The sequence below is a fragment of the Vanessa atalanta genome, chromosome 2, assembly GCF_905147765.1.
Source record: "Vanessa atalanta chromosome 2, ilVanAtal1.2, whole genome shotgun sequence".
In the NCBI taxonomy this organism is placed as follows: domain Eukaryota; kingdom Metazoa; phylum Arthropoda; class Insecta; order Lepidoptera; family Nymphalidae; genus Vanessa; species Vanessa atalanta.
Window position 1 is genome coordinate 5,820,403 of NC_061872.1, and position 14,240 is coordinate 5,834,642.

The 14,240-nt window shown below is 36.5% G+C and overlaps 1 protein-coding gene across 2 annotated transcripts in view; it reads left to right on the top strand.

Moving 5' to 3' along the window:
* LOC125070136 (extracellular sulfatase SULF-1 homolog) overlaps positions 1–14,240 on the top strand; it is a 96,539-nt gene that overhangs the window by 68,421 nt on the left and 13,878 nt on the right. For both annotated transcript variants that reach the window (XM_047679839.1, XM_047679847.1), the window contains exons 4-5: positions 11,238–11,389; positions 13,752–13,921. In XM_047679839.1, coding sequence (XP_047535795.1) covers positions 11,238–11,389; positions 13,752–13,921 — 322 coding nt within the window. The remainder of the gene's footprint in view (positions 1–11,237; positions 11,390–13,751; positions 13,922–14,240) is intronic.

A 14,240-nucleotide genomic window follows, 5' to 3' on the forward strand; every position in this document is an offset into this window, starting at 1 on the left:
CTATAAAATTTTCCCCTTCGTACGATTACAGTCGATAGCGTTCGTTAAACGCTGTACGGATAGTAAAGTTGAATGCGTAAGCCTCCTTGATAATGCGATAAGTCTGCATTATGTTAATGATTGAATTTTAAACAACAATGAGTTACGGTTTCCATCAATGCCTACTAAAATTACAACGCAACAACTGTTTTAAAACGTTATTAATTTCCAAACAACAAATTAAGAACTTATTTAGTATATACTTCGTCGTCGTCAAACTTTCTGAATTAATACTATGCACAAAAGCCTTTCAAACCTCAAGCGAGCAATATTCCATTATATTTTACAATACGTACGTATTGTAAAATTAATTTTGCAGAAAAATCGTGTTCATGTTCTTCGTGTTCATACAAATGATGAACATTATACATATTTTACTTTCCTACTCCTCAGTTTCAAATGCGTTGAATAGTTCGTCGTAGCGTCATGCCATATAATCTATAAAATTCGCAATAAAGAGTGTTCCAGATAAGCGCATTCAAACAAACAAAGGAACGAACGAAAGAACGAACAAATAAACAAACAAACAAACCCTCCAGCTTTATATTAATAATATAGATAGTGCCGTAATAATAAATTCTCATTTGTATTGACTTTGATTGTGTTTAAATTTCAATTTCAATAGTAAAATTAGGACATGCTTAATTCCAGTATACTGACCCATAAGATAAACGTCCGACTTCTATCAGTTTGTATAGAAACTGTGACTCACTGGTTCACTAGAAATTAGACACGACATAAACAGACCTGACTGTTAAATTAACAGCTATTTCGTGATTTCTCGTTCGTTTAAATGTTAAGATAAGACTTAGCAAGCTGTCGACTAATTTACAGCCACTGAATCACCGGGAGACGCGGGTTAATTATTCGCTTGTTTCTATTATTATCTAAACACTAATTAAAACTTGTTAACGAATGAGAAAATGTTTTAATTATCTGAGTAGATTTGTATAACGAAGTAATTTGTTTACTTTTTCTCGTAAATTGTAAGAAACAAAACACTTACAAATATTTAGATAAAATAATATTTATAAAGACAATATAATTTCCGCAATTTCGAAATAAAACTTAATAATTAATTATAATCGTAAAATACGGCTGTCGATCACCCAGAGTGGAACTTTCATAAATCCAATGTTTCTTTGCTCTCCTGCTGCTGCTGCTGCTGCTTGCTGCTCCGTTTGGGTCGGATCGCTAGCTACCGGCATCTAGGAATGGACCTGTTCTTGTATGTTATGTTGTATGATCTATTATAAGTATTGATAATTGGATTGCAGTTAAGATTGTCTGCCATGGTTACGTTTCGGTCAAGAGATTAGTTTCGAAAATTGCCTTTAATTATATGCACAAATCAAGTTGTGTTTCGGTTTCAAGGCTTAGCGAGCTTTGTAATTACAGGCACAACGGATAGAACATTTTAGTTACCATGTTCGAAGGCGTGTTCATTGTATGTAAGGAATGGTTAATATCTTATGTCACCAACAGCATTTCCTTATATATAGGTGTCTCGCATATATATGTTTAAAAATTAGGGACACCCCTCTCATTCGGCATAAAGTTTTAAACAGAAAGCTTCATAAATCTCGTATCCATAATATTGATGTCTGTAGCGGACGGACATTGTTAGTGAGCGAGCACTTACAATAAATGTAACACTTAAATTCTATTATCATCGCCACTCATAAAATACTCCACTGTAAAGAACACTGTTGAAATGATCAATTGCCACTCAATACGAAATGAATTAGTGTCTTGTCGTCCATGTGTAAATAAGGTCTTAGGCGGCGCGTTTCAGATTTCGAAACTGTGTACCAACCCTGTTATAAATAGATTCGCTTGTCGTGGTTTCCGTTTCTTGTCTAATTTATTGCTAGGAACTGGTTTTCATGAATATGTACTAGGAAATTTATTGAATAAAGTGCTTTTCACATTTAACAGTTATTTCGTACTCGTTGTTAAGTAATTGATTATTAATTGGTTAATAGTGGTAAGGTTTTATGCAAGCCTGTTTGGGTTAATACGATTGTATAGGAGGTTGACAACAATACAGCAATAATTACTTGATATTAACTAAAGTTTAAAATCACAGAATAAAAGAGACTCTCTCTAATTAGTGACATTATATTTGATTAAAAATAAATAATGGTAAAGCTTGGTAATGTTTGGTGAAGTATTGGCATCTTTGTATTGCTGTGTACAGTTCTGCGTAATAGGTGGTAAACGGCTATGTGAGGTTGTGTACACATCACAAATCACACTGTTTCTAACACTTCCAATAATGGACCGGAGCGACCACTTACCGTAAGAAAACCTGTCTGTTTTTGTACAACAAATAATTTAAAAAATAGTGCAAATGACTACATTTCTTTCCGTTACATTTATCAGAGTGCAGATACACTATGCTCAAGTATATTGAATATTAAAAAAAAAAAAGGTTTTATATCTGAGCTTATTAATATAAATTCAGTTATATCGAAAAGTGCCATTAAAATGGAACGCTTAAACGATTAGTTGTAAAGGAATGGAAAAGTTTGATAAATATAAACGTTGATGATAATGGTAGTGCAGATGATTCTAATTATGAGTGTATCTTAACATATATCTTTTAAGCTAAGTACAATTTTAATGGTTAATAAAATAGTCCGTAGTGGTGAAACTTCTCCAACGACGATAATTTTTAAAATAAAATGATGGCGTCAATTCCTGCAAAAGGATCAGTCAAAGTCCGAGGAGATTAAGGTCTTCAATAAATGAAATTCCAACGACCTCCGTAGGAGCAAAATAACGCCGCAAAGTTTGCGGAATTTTCAAACGATAAATATAGATCTATTTTACTAGGTCATAAGCTGCTTTTATATTGTGGATAATGAAGTATGGCGTGACCTAATTGCATTAACATAGTATATAATTATGTTTTGGTCTAATTCTCAATTATTATTTTTTTCAACGTTTCATATATTGAGAAGTTTATGAATATTTTTATTTACCACGAAACTTGTATGTTATCAAGACTTGTATCTAAGGTCATTACAACTCCTTAGTTTAAAACATTAAACGAAAGCCTCGGGTTCTTTGATAAATGACTTATTTCGTTGAAGATTAAAGACCAGTTTCATCCCAGGTAGTAACAATAAAAGAAAAATGTTTAAAGTTTTAGTTGAAGTGAAACGAACAATCTATCGATATCGGTTTTAAATAATTACTTGCGTTTGATTCTAAATCCACTAAAATAATATTAAGCCTAGGACCTATCTTAAAATTAAAATTTAAGGTAGTAATAGGGAGTACGAAAAATACTTCGTGAAATGGTTAATTTCATAATAATATTAGTCAGCGAATTACATAAAATCAACTTATTATGATTTTTGTAGTTACCAAATAATGTCTCAATTTTTCTTCGGAATTCTTCCATCTACTAATAAATAAATACAGGCACACGACAGTTGATGATATACATAAACGAGTTCATGAATTCAAAGATGTTTGTCATTATTTATTTGTGTTTGATGAGCTTTAACCGTCTTGTCGATTTAAACAGTATGACATGACAGTATTTCGATAACAGTACGACAGCGAGACGGAGATTAGATACGTGCTTTGCATACAGCTAGCTTAAAATTCACTATCATGAATTAAATTCAGGTCGACGACGTGATACCAAATTATGGCTTTAGATTTATGCGAAAAAGAAGAATAGTTTTTTAATCTTAACCACCTTTTCTTGAAATAAAACAAAACCAATCATCGATAATTAAATAAGTTCGAAATAGGTTATTTATAGATCTTCATTCATTCTTAAATACCTATATTTCCTTTTTTTTGGGTAATGGCCACCTGATGGTAAGTAGTCATTAACGCTCATAGACATTAGTATTATAAGGAATATTAACCATCCCTTGTGTCGCCGATGGGCCACTGACCTTGTTATAATTACCTATACTTACAGTTAACACTGGTTTTCACCTTACAAACTGGAACACAACAATACTAAGTATTTCTGTTTGGCGATCGAATGTGTGATGAATGGGTGGTACCTAATGGTACCCAGATGAGTCAGCACAGACATACAGAGTTACATAATACAACAAGATAAAACACAATTATATTTTATACTATAAGTACAAAACTACTGATTTGACCATTTGACCCTTTCCAGAATTAATTCTAACTGTCCAAGAATACATTTTAGACATGTCGAGTCTACATTCAATGTATCTTTGACCCGAACCAAATTCGCAGGAAATGAGTTCATTATTAAATGCTGCAAGCAATCTACAAAGCTATTTTGTAAATTGAGTCTGTTTTATCTCTCTCGAAAATCGACATTCTATAAATAATTTATTGGATAAACATTGAATATAATTTTTCAGTATTCTATTTTTCATTTTATATTTAATATAGTCACTGACTGCCTCGTTGGTCTAGTTGCAAGGTAAAAGGCCGCAGAACCCGAGGTCCAGGTTTCAAACCCAAGATTAGACCGATATAATGGTATTGAGCTATTCTGTAGAAAAATTCTCAGTAACAGTCTGGAATCGTTTATCAGCTCGTTTTAATTCAGGATCCAGGGATTGGTAAAAATCCACGCTTATATGGCGACTCGCTGTTGATCAAGTTATAGAGCATCGGTGAGTCGCCCCAGAACATTTCTTAATAAAGGGCTAGATTGCCAGAAAACTGCTTTTACTATTGGAGTTGGAGTTGTTTGGAAAATATATTAATCGAATACTAATGTTACAGTTGGTCTTCCATCTCGTTGGTCTAGCTATTAGATCTAATAGGTAAGGCTGCAAATTTTGACGTTCAGGAATCAAAACCCCAGGCCCGATCGATAAAACGTTATTAAATTTATCTGTCGAAACTCCTCAATAAGAGTCCGGAGTCTGGAAATCGGAAGTTTGCACACTTGTCACACATCACACACACGTGTCTCGGAATCACATGAAGCCGTTGGTTCTTTAGCGATTGAAACAAAATAGCAAGGAAACAATCTCACAATGTAATCTCTAAGATCATCCTGGTGGGTGTCAGCTATGACTACCGTTCCTAAGAGTGACTTGCCAACTGCGCAGGATTTTTTATAGAACACAAGTGAGTCCATTTATTTTATAGTGCACTCTCATGATCCGATGGAATGGCAAGTGCAACGATAAAGAGTTTAGACTCAGGACCAACAGTTGTACGTGGTTTCTTCTTACAGACTCCGGTCTTGTTATGAAATTTTCTTGGCGGATTTGCCAAATAACTTTACTGACCTAACTCGCAGTTTGAACCTAGGACCTCGACATCTAAGGCATTATAAGCTAGACTCTAGACCAACAAGGTAGTATTCAGTTTTTCTCATATAGTCTACTTAGTTACATAATTACTTTTTTACGATTTACACCTTCCCAGTGGCATAGCGATCGTAGGGCCAGGTGGTTCAATGCACCAAGGCCCCGGTGCTTAGAGGTCCCTCTAACCTAAGCTTAGTAAAGAGCGGGTCAGCCAACTCGCCAGCTCCTGAAGCTAGAAAACTTAGACCCTGCTCACAAGATTTTGAAGGGCAGTATAAGTCAAAGAGGGGATGAAAAGAGGGGGTGAGGGCCTGATTCATTTCCTATGCACTCTTGCCCACCTAGCTACGCCACTGCATCTTTAAACATCCGCAATAATATTAAATGAAAATTATGCTTTTCACAAATTAAGTTGTTTAAAAGTACTTCTGATATTATTTTCATTTCATAGTACGAAATTCGAGTACTATTTTATAGAAGGGTAAGCCCTTATACATTGCAAAGGTTTCGCTTGAAATCAACTTGAATTACATTCAACAGACCGAAGCGTATTCACATTCATCATCCAATACCAGCTGTCCATATTAATTACTCAGTTTCTGGGAAAATATGACCAGTTTACTTTTAAGCACAGAGTAAATAAAGTTATTTGTTGATATATATTGTTACGAGTATATCGAACGTTTCCGGTAATTAATATGATTTAAACACTATCTGGGACACTTGAAGCCATTAAATATTGTAAAAATATTATTTTATATCTTACATTTGACAGTTCTACGGTGATTTACGGTTTTATAAATTGTGTTTCTTCTTCAACGGGACATTCAATATTATTTAATAAATGATAAATAACAAGATATAAGTATAAAGTTGTGTCGCTCAAATCATTATCATCACATTTAATAAATAATTAATTTATTACATAATAACTTTATATTTAATTTGTATAACAACAACAAAATTAGACTTTTTAAAAAAAATATAAGTGCTGATATGGTATATTTTAACAGGCCTTTATACAGACTCGTAGAAAGATTTAATATAAACGAGTATTGATTGAATTAGATAATACGGTCAGTCAAAAATACTTTGTAGATATCATGAGACGATTGCTTGACTTAGGGTTAAAATAACTTGGACTCAAACTCATTAGTAATGGCTAATTCCTTTTACATAATCAGTAATGACTAATTATTATTATTATAAATAGAAATAAGATCCACATAATATTACAATAGTTCATTGAATACTAGGTCGTAGGACTTTGCGCAACCCTGTCTGGGTAGATAGCACTACACACATCAGCCCGCATTCGTCCACTGCTGGACATAGGCCTCCCCAAATGCACGCCACTGTGGTCTTTCTTCGGCAACTCGCATCCAGCTCCTGCCAGCCGTCTTGCGCAAATCGTCACTCCACCGTGCCTGAGGACGTCCTACACTACGTTTGCCGAGACGCGGTCTCCACTCTAGAACACGTTTTCCCCAACGGTTATCGGTTCTACGACAAATATGGCCAGCCCACTGCCACTTCAGCTTACTAATCCGGTGGGCTATGTCGATGACCTTGGTTCTCTGACGGATCACCTCATTTCTGATGCGATCCCTCAGAGATACTCCAAGCATAGCCCTTTCCATAGCACGCTGAGCGACTTTAACCCGGTGGACCAGCTTTGTCGTGAGTGTCCACGTTTCGGCTCCGTATGTCATGACGGGTAGGACGCACTGGTTGAAGACTTTCGTCTTAAGGCACTGTGGGATCGACGATGTGAAGATTCGTCGTAACTTCCCAAACGCTGCCCAACCTAGCTGAATTCTTCTATTCAACTCATCCTCAAAGTTGTTTCTACCTAATCGCAATGTCTGCCCGAGGTAGACATATTTTTGAACAACTTCGAGGACGGTACCGTGTATCGCAATCGGTTCCGGTAGAACATGTTCATTGAACATGACCTTGGTTTTATCCAAGTTCATCCGTAGGCCGATGCGCATAGAAGAATCAGCCAGCTCATTCAGCATCTGTTGTAGGTCCTGCAGCGTTTCTGCCATGATTACGATGTCGTCTGCGAATCTCAAGTGAGAGATGTACTCGCCATTGATGTTGATGCCACGCCCTTTCCAGTTCAGCGTCTTGAACATGTCCTCCATTGCATTAGTGAACAATTTGGGGGAAATAACGTCCCCTTGTCTCACTCCTCGATGCAATGGTATAGGATTCGTTTGCCGACTCTGTACTTGGACGGACATGGTGGCGGCCTTGTAGAGACATCTCATCACTTGGATGTATCGCCAATCAACTTGGCAACGCTGCAGGGACTCCAGAACAGCCCAGATTTCAACCGAGTCAAAGGCCTTCTCATAGTCCACGAATGCAAGACACAGGGGCCGATTATACTCATGGGACTTCTGTATAATCTGCCGCACTGTATGGATGTGGTCTATGGTGCCGTATCCGCTCCGAAATCCGGCCTGTTCCGGGGGTTGGAATTCGTCGAATCTTCGTGCAAGACGGTTCGTGATCACTCTTGAAAACAGCTTATAGATGTGGCTCATTAGGGATATGGGTCGATAGTTCTTCAGCAGGGTCTTGTCTCCCTTTTTGAAGAACAGGACGACCACACTCCTACTCCACGCCTCCGGAGTTCTCCCTTCGAAGAGGACAGAGTTATACAGCTTCTGGAGCTCCCTCAGTACGGGTTTACCTCCTGCTTTCAATAGCTCTGTTGTAACGCCGTCCTCTCCAGGGGCTTTTCCATTTTTAAGCTGTTTAAGAGCAATCTCGATTTCGCCAATACTGACTTCAGGCAGGTCTTCGGTGAAATGGCGTGTTAATGTAGCTCTAGGATCCTCATTTTCGGGATCAGGTCGAGATGCATGCGATGCGTATAACCGGCCGTAGAAGTCCTCTACTTCCGAAAGAACTGCCGGCTTGGAAGAAACGACTTCTCCATTTGCTGTGGTCAACTTCGTCAGGTGGCTTCTTCCAAGAGATTGTACGAACACCTTAGACCCCCGATTCTGCTCGATGGCTCTTTCAATCGTAAGAGTATTGGAGCACCGGAGGTCGTGTCGTACGCGCTTGCTAATCTCTTGGTTTAGTTGCCGTTTCTCGGACGAAGTGACCGGTGGGTTTTCACGTCGTTTCTTCATTAGCCCTAAAGTCTCTTCCGAAAGTTTGGACTTTCTGCCCTTACGCTGCATGCTACAAAATCTCGTGCCTTCTTCCCTGAGAATTCTCACTACATTTTTGAGGTTCTGGTTTACGTCTGTTGTGGTTTTCACGGCAGCGAATCGGTTCTCCAGGTTTGACTGGAACGTTTCAGATCCCGTAATGGTTTGGAGCAGGGATGGTCGGAGTGTAGACTTCATCAGACGGACGCGCTCGGCCTTAAAATTGATATTCAGAGAGCCTCGGACAAGTCGGTGATCACTACCGGTATTGAACCTGTTGATCACTGAGACGTCTCTGAATATGTGCCTTTTGTCCGTCATGATGAAATCGATCTCATTTTTGGTCATAGTGTCGGGGCTTTGCCACGTCCACTTCCTTTGGGGCTGCTTCTTGAAGAAGGAGTTCATCAAGAAGAGCCCCTCTCGTTCGAGGAAGTTGACAAGCATTTGCCCCCTATGATTTCTGCTTCCAAATCCATAGGGTCCTACTACCGATTCGCTACAATTCTGTACTCCCACTTTAGCGTTGAAGTCCCCCATGACAACGTTGTAGTGGGTTTTCGTGGTGGAGTGGAGGGCCCTCGATATATCATCGAACATTTCCTCCACTTCATCGTCCGAGTGTGTCGAGGTCGGTGCGTACGCTTGCACCACCTTGAGGCTGTACCTATCGGTGAGCTTTACAATTAGGTACGCTACCCTGTTCGACACACTGGAGATTTCCACAACGTTGTCAACTAGGGACTTATTAACCAGAAACCCAACGCCTCCTTGGGATTGTTGGTCTCCCTCTCGGAAGTACATTAGGTGGCCTGATTCGAGGGTTACGGTGTCCTCTCCCTCTCTACGGACTTCACATAGCCCTAATATGTGCCACCTAATTTTCCCAAGTTCCACCTCGAGTTGCGCTAGATGCGAGTCAAGCCGTAGCGTGCGTCCGTTGTACGTCGCCAGGGTCAGTCGGTTGTGGTGGCCTCCCGTAGCCCGGTGATTCTTAGCACCCCCCATCCCGCCGTTACCACCGTCGCCACCATGACGAGGAATAGCGGGACCGCCGGGAACTGGGGGCCGTGGCTTACCTGTTTTCACCATTTAGGGGTATTGCCCATAATCGCCACGCTGGGCAGGCGGGTTGGCGATCGCAGGACGCCACTCATCCACACACTCACGCCACAGCACTAACTCATCACTTAATATACCGCCAAACTGCCATACTTAGTATTTTTATATATCGGTTTGAAAGGTGAGTGAGCCAGTATAACTAAAGATACCACACATAACATCTTAGTTACCAAGATTAGATAGCTAATATTTTTACAGTGCCATAACAACGAGGTGGTCGCCACTTATTACCAGGCTTTGTATGTCTGACTTCCTATATTAAAAAAAAATAGGCTCATACTATGATCATTTGCTATTTATACGTGTTCAATAATAATAATAATGTCAAAGTTTACAAGCAGACAAAACTTATATATTTTTAAAAATGTGTTATTAAGTTTTAACTACAAATTAGTACTAATTAAAATGTCGTATCCCAAGTAAAACTGGTACGTAAAATTTATGAAAAACAGTCGAGCAAAGTTCTTAAAATATTTGTCTTATTTTCATGACTGCACAGGGTTCAGTATTACCATTCAGCGTTGCTTACATAAGACGGTTCCCAAGTAATCAACGCTCCGTCACTTCATCACGCCCCTCGGGAAAATTAAAAACCCTTGCTTGCATTTGCATTCCCATTGCCGAAATTAATATTTCAGAACTATTGTCTCACGAACAATGATTCCTGGCGTGGGACTTTTTATTCGGTCATGAACATTTTTGTGCTTAAATATTACGTATTTTGAGTTCAGTGATTCGAAATGTAATCCGATTAAAATCTCTGTCTGCAAAATAAAGCTTGTGGTTTTGCTTGAGCTATATTTAAGTTATTTTACGCCACAGCGAGGTTTGGATGAAATATTGTGTGTTAATAAGATGTAATTAAAATAATTTACCGATATATTGTCAATATTATAATTGCGATCGCTCGTATGTCTGAATGTATGTTACTCAATCGCGACAAAACTGGGAAACGGTTCATAATCTCTTCGTCATTCCATGACATTGGCTACTTTTTTTGTTCGATTAATAAAAATAGTGCCCAGTAGTAAAAATTTTCGTATCGTCACGGTAGCATGCGAAAGCGATCCCGTGGCGCCCACCGATGAGACGGAGAGGGTACCGCTAGTTTTTTAGTGGGTATTCCGGTGTGCCGCTAACATCTTGGGCACTGGCGAGTCCCACATACCCCCCCTCCCACTTCTACGTGGGGGAAACGCGTAACGCGTTTTTCCAGCGAAAAAAAAAGGTACAGCTGGTATGAGTACCTGTCAATAAATGTTTTAGTGACTCATTTAATTACATAAGTTATAAATTGAGTTATTTTAGTATATTATATATAACTATATATTTAATATAACTCAATATAAATAGTATATTTTATCATTATTACATACAGCGAAACCGTTACAACTGTGCAACGATTGTCATGGCGGTTAGTTAAAAGTTAATCTGATGAAAGTAGCAACGCTGTCCAGGGGCGATTTATAATACAAAAAGTGTCTAGCATAAAATCTTTCTTAGTTAAAAAAAAATGTTTTGCCAATTTATATAACATATATTTAGATTATATATCTTAAACATAATACATTTAAAGGCAAAATAGTTTATGTAAATATAATAAGTGGTTTATTTATCTTTGGTGCAGGTTATTTTGGAAAGTACTTGAATAAGTACAACGGATCCTACATACCCCCGGGCTGGCGCGAGTGGGGAGGACTTATAATGAACTCAAAGTACTACAACTACAGTATAAACATGAACGGGAAGAAGATCAAGCACGGCGACGATTATAATAAGGTAATGTTTAGATTGTTTCAATATAAACTAAATAGTTTAAAATAAACGTTCACGATTTGTACAGTAACTATTTTTAACTTTTTTTTCTATGTAGAATTAACCTCTTAATGTAAATGAATTTTTATTAGAAAATAAAAACTGATCTTACATTTGACAAAAAGTATATAACTATTTTTTCAGTGTCAATTTACAATGGGTTCTTAAAATTCATGGAACGAAGCAAATATATTAGTTGGAAAACAGTTACAGCTATTAACATTTATAAATTAGATTATTTTAATGGATCCCTGGATTGTTAAGACTAATTAATTCGATATAACAGTAATTAAAAATTATCATTAAACATTAAATAGTTATTAAATTTGATATCATAATGAAGGATAAGTAATATTTGGGGTGTTCCATGGTTGAATCCAGACTCTTAACGGACAGACTAAGGAACAATCAGTCCAATTTATCTAACTCTATGAAAAGAAAATATCCTTTAATGCAAATAAACCTGCTGGGGTACCGCTAGTAAATAATAATTAATAAAAATTCTAAATACACTTAAGTAAGATGATATTTCTTTCAAACTAATGCAGTAATAAACCCATACTATATGAGGTTGCGTAAATATATTAATGTTAAAACCAGTTTTGCAATCAGTTTGTTTATGTTTGTAATTAAGCTCTTCATACCTTATGAAGTTATTAAGCGTTTGGCACGAATATACGCCGTTAAGTGAAGAAATTAATTGATGTAATAAAGCGTTTCAAGAATAATTAATATCATTTAAAATGAATTCATATCGACGCTATTTAAAGTTTAAATATCTCAAGGAGAGGGTAGGACCTTCACTTTTTTATTCCTTCAAAATAAAACTCCCGACATTTATATTTGTAAATAAAATTATTTTAGATTTCGTTACTTTGTATATCGTGTAGAACTATTACAAAAATCTTTACGCAGTTGCAACTTACACCTTAAAAGTATTACAAAAGAAACACGAAACTGACCGCATAACACGATTATGAAGTGTCGGAAAGTGATATATACATTGACCATTGTATGTAATTATTACATTAAAAATTAAAAACAGCGCATCGATTTTCAACGAATCACGAATGAGATACGAAGTAAACAGTATAGAACTGTTGCACAATGTTTTAACGCAATTTAGTAATTACATATAAAAATCAATACTTATTATATGAATATAATTATATATAAGAATAATAAGATGTTATTTATAGACATATGGATTTAAATCAAGTTTCATTCAATTTCATTCGGTAACACGGTTCACAGATAATAAATATATTTGTTCTAAATTGTTATGTTTTATATAATATAACAAAGGTAAAAATAAGGTTACAGTTAAATATTTTAAACATAATGCATGATATTTGATTCCAAGAATAATTTACAACTGTTAATATTTATTTTTTAATTATTGTATAGTATCTAAAATACAATATACAGAACCCACAATAAAGCGTCCTGGCTTGCCAGCATTATATTATCGATGCAACATCTCGGTCTTGTGTAAATAAACCCGTTACATAAAAACGTCATTCTTGTAATGACACGGCATCTTCTCTTATTATGCATTTATTTTAAAATCTTACGATTTAATGTGATGATTCATTCTGGCACTTATCCAATTATTAAAATCTCTTGACGCTATGATATACCGTTCCTGCTCTTTATGAATATATATACCTACATATTAAATTGATTTTATAACAAATAACTTGTATAAGCGCAGAGTGTCTATGTGTAGGTCTTGAGTATTTTTTTTTTGTTTCTTATACAATAATATTTCACTCTTTTCATATACTGGACTTCAAGCACCATATCTTTTTTCGATTAATTTTATTTTGCATATTATGAATGTGAAAATAACTGTATGTTGCTCTTTCACGGGCATACCACGGAACCGAATTTGATGAAATTTGTTATGAAGCAAACTTGAAATCCAAGAAAGGACAAAGGCTACTTTTTACGCCTTAAATCTTACGACCAACCACTAAAACGCGACCAAAGCCGTGGGCAACAACTAGTTTAATATAAATACAAATATTATTTGTCTCTCAATTTCATCGCAAAATTATATTTGTTAGGATTGTTTTTTTTGACTAAAATAAGGACAGTGAGATTTATGTACCTCATTTTAAAAAACCTAATCGCCTAAAACCAACTTATTAAACGTTGCTGTTTATATTAAAAGGCAGCTCTTAGAATTTAAATCCGTAAATCGTTTTTGAAGGTATTCATCTGTTTTAACAACTATAGCAGTTATTTGAGAAAAAACTTTTCGATTTTTTTTATTTTTTGACTACAAAAAAAAGTGATTTAAAAATAACATTTATCGTTTCAGGATTATTATCCAGACTTAATAGCGAACGACTCTATAGCATTCCTTCGAGCCTCGAAGCGGAGATTTTCCCGGAAGCCTGTTCTCCTGGTGATGTCTTTTCCAGCTCCACACGGACCTGAAGACTCAGCGCCCCAGTTCTCACATCTCTTCTTTAATGTAACAACACATCAGTAAGTATATATTTATCCACACATTGAGTTTTTTTCTTACCAAATATATTTTGTATCAAAGCGGCATGTGTCAATCATTTCTTAAATAACCAAAGATAAGGAACACGACTCACAAAAAATATAGATTGTATCTATTCATATGGCTTTATTAACGAACAACCATCCTTACACGTAATATGCAGAAAGTCAGTGGCATTTTCATTCAAAAATACCTGCAAGTCTGAGGAGCTGCTAGGAATGTCATTCATTCACCTCCGGTCTATCCGCCCACGTAATATAAGACGCCTTATCCTAAGCGGGGCTTGAAAGGATAGTACAT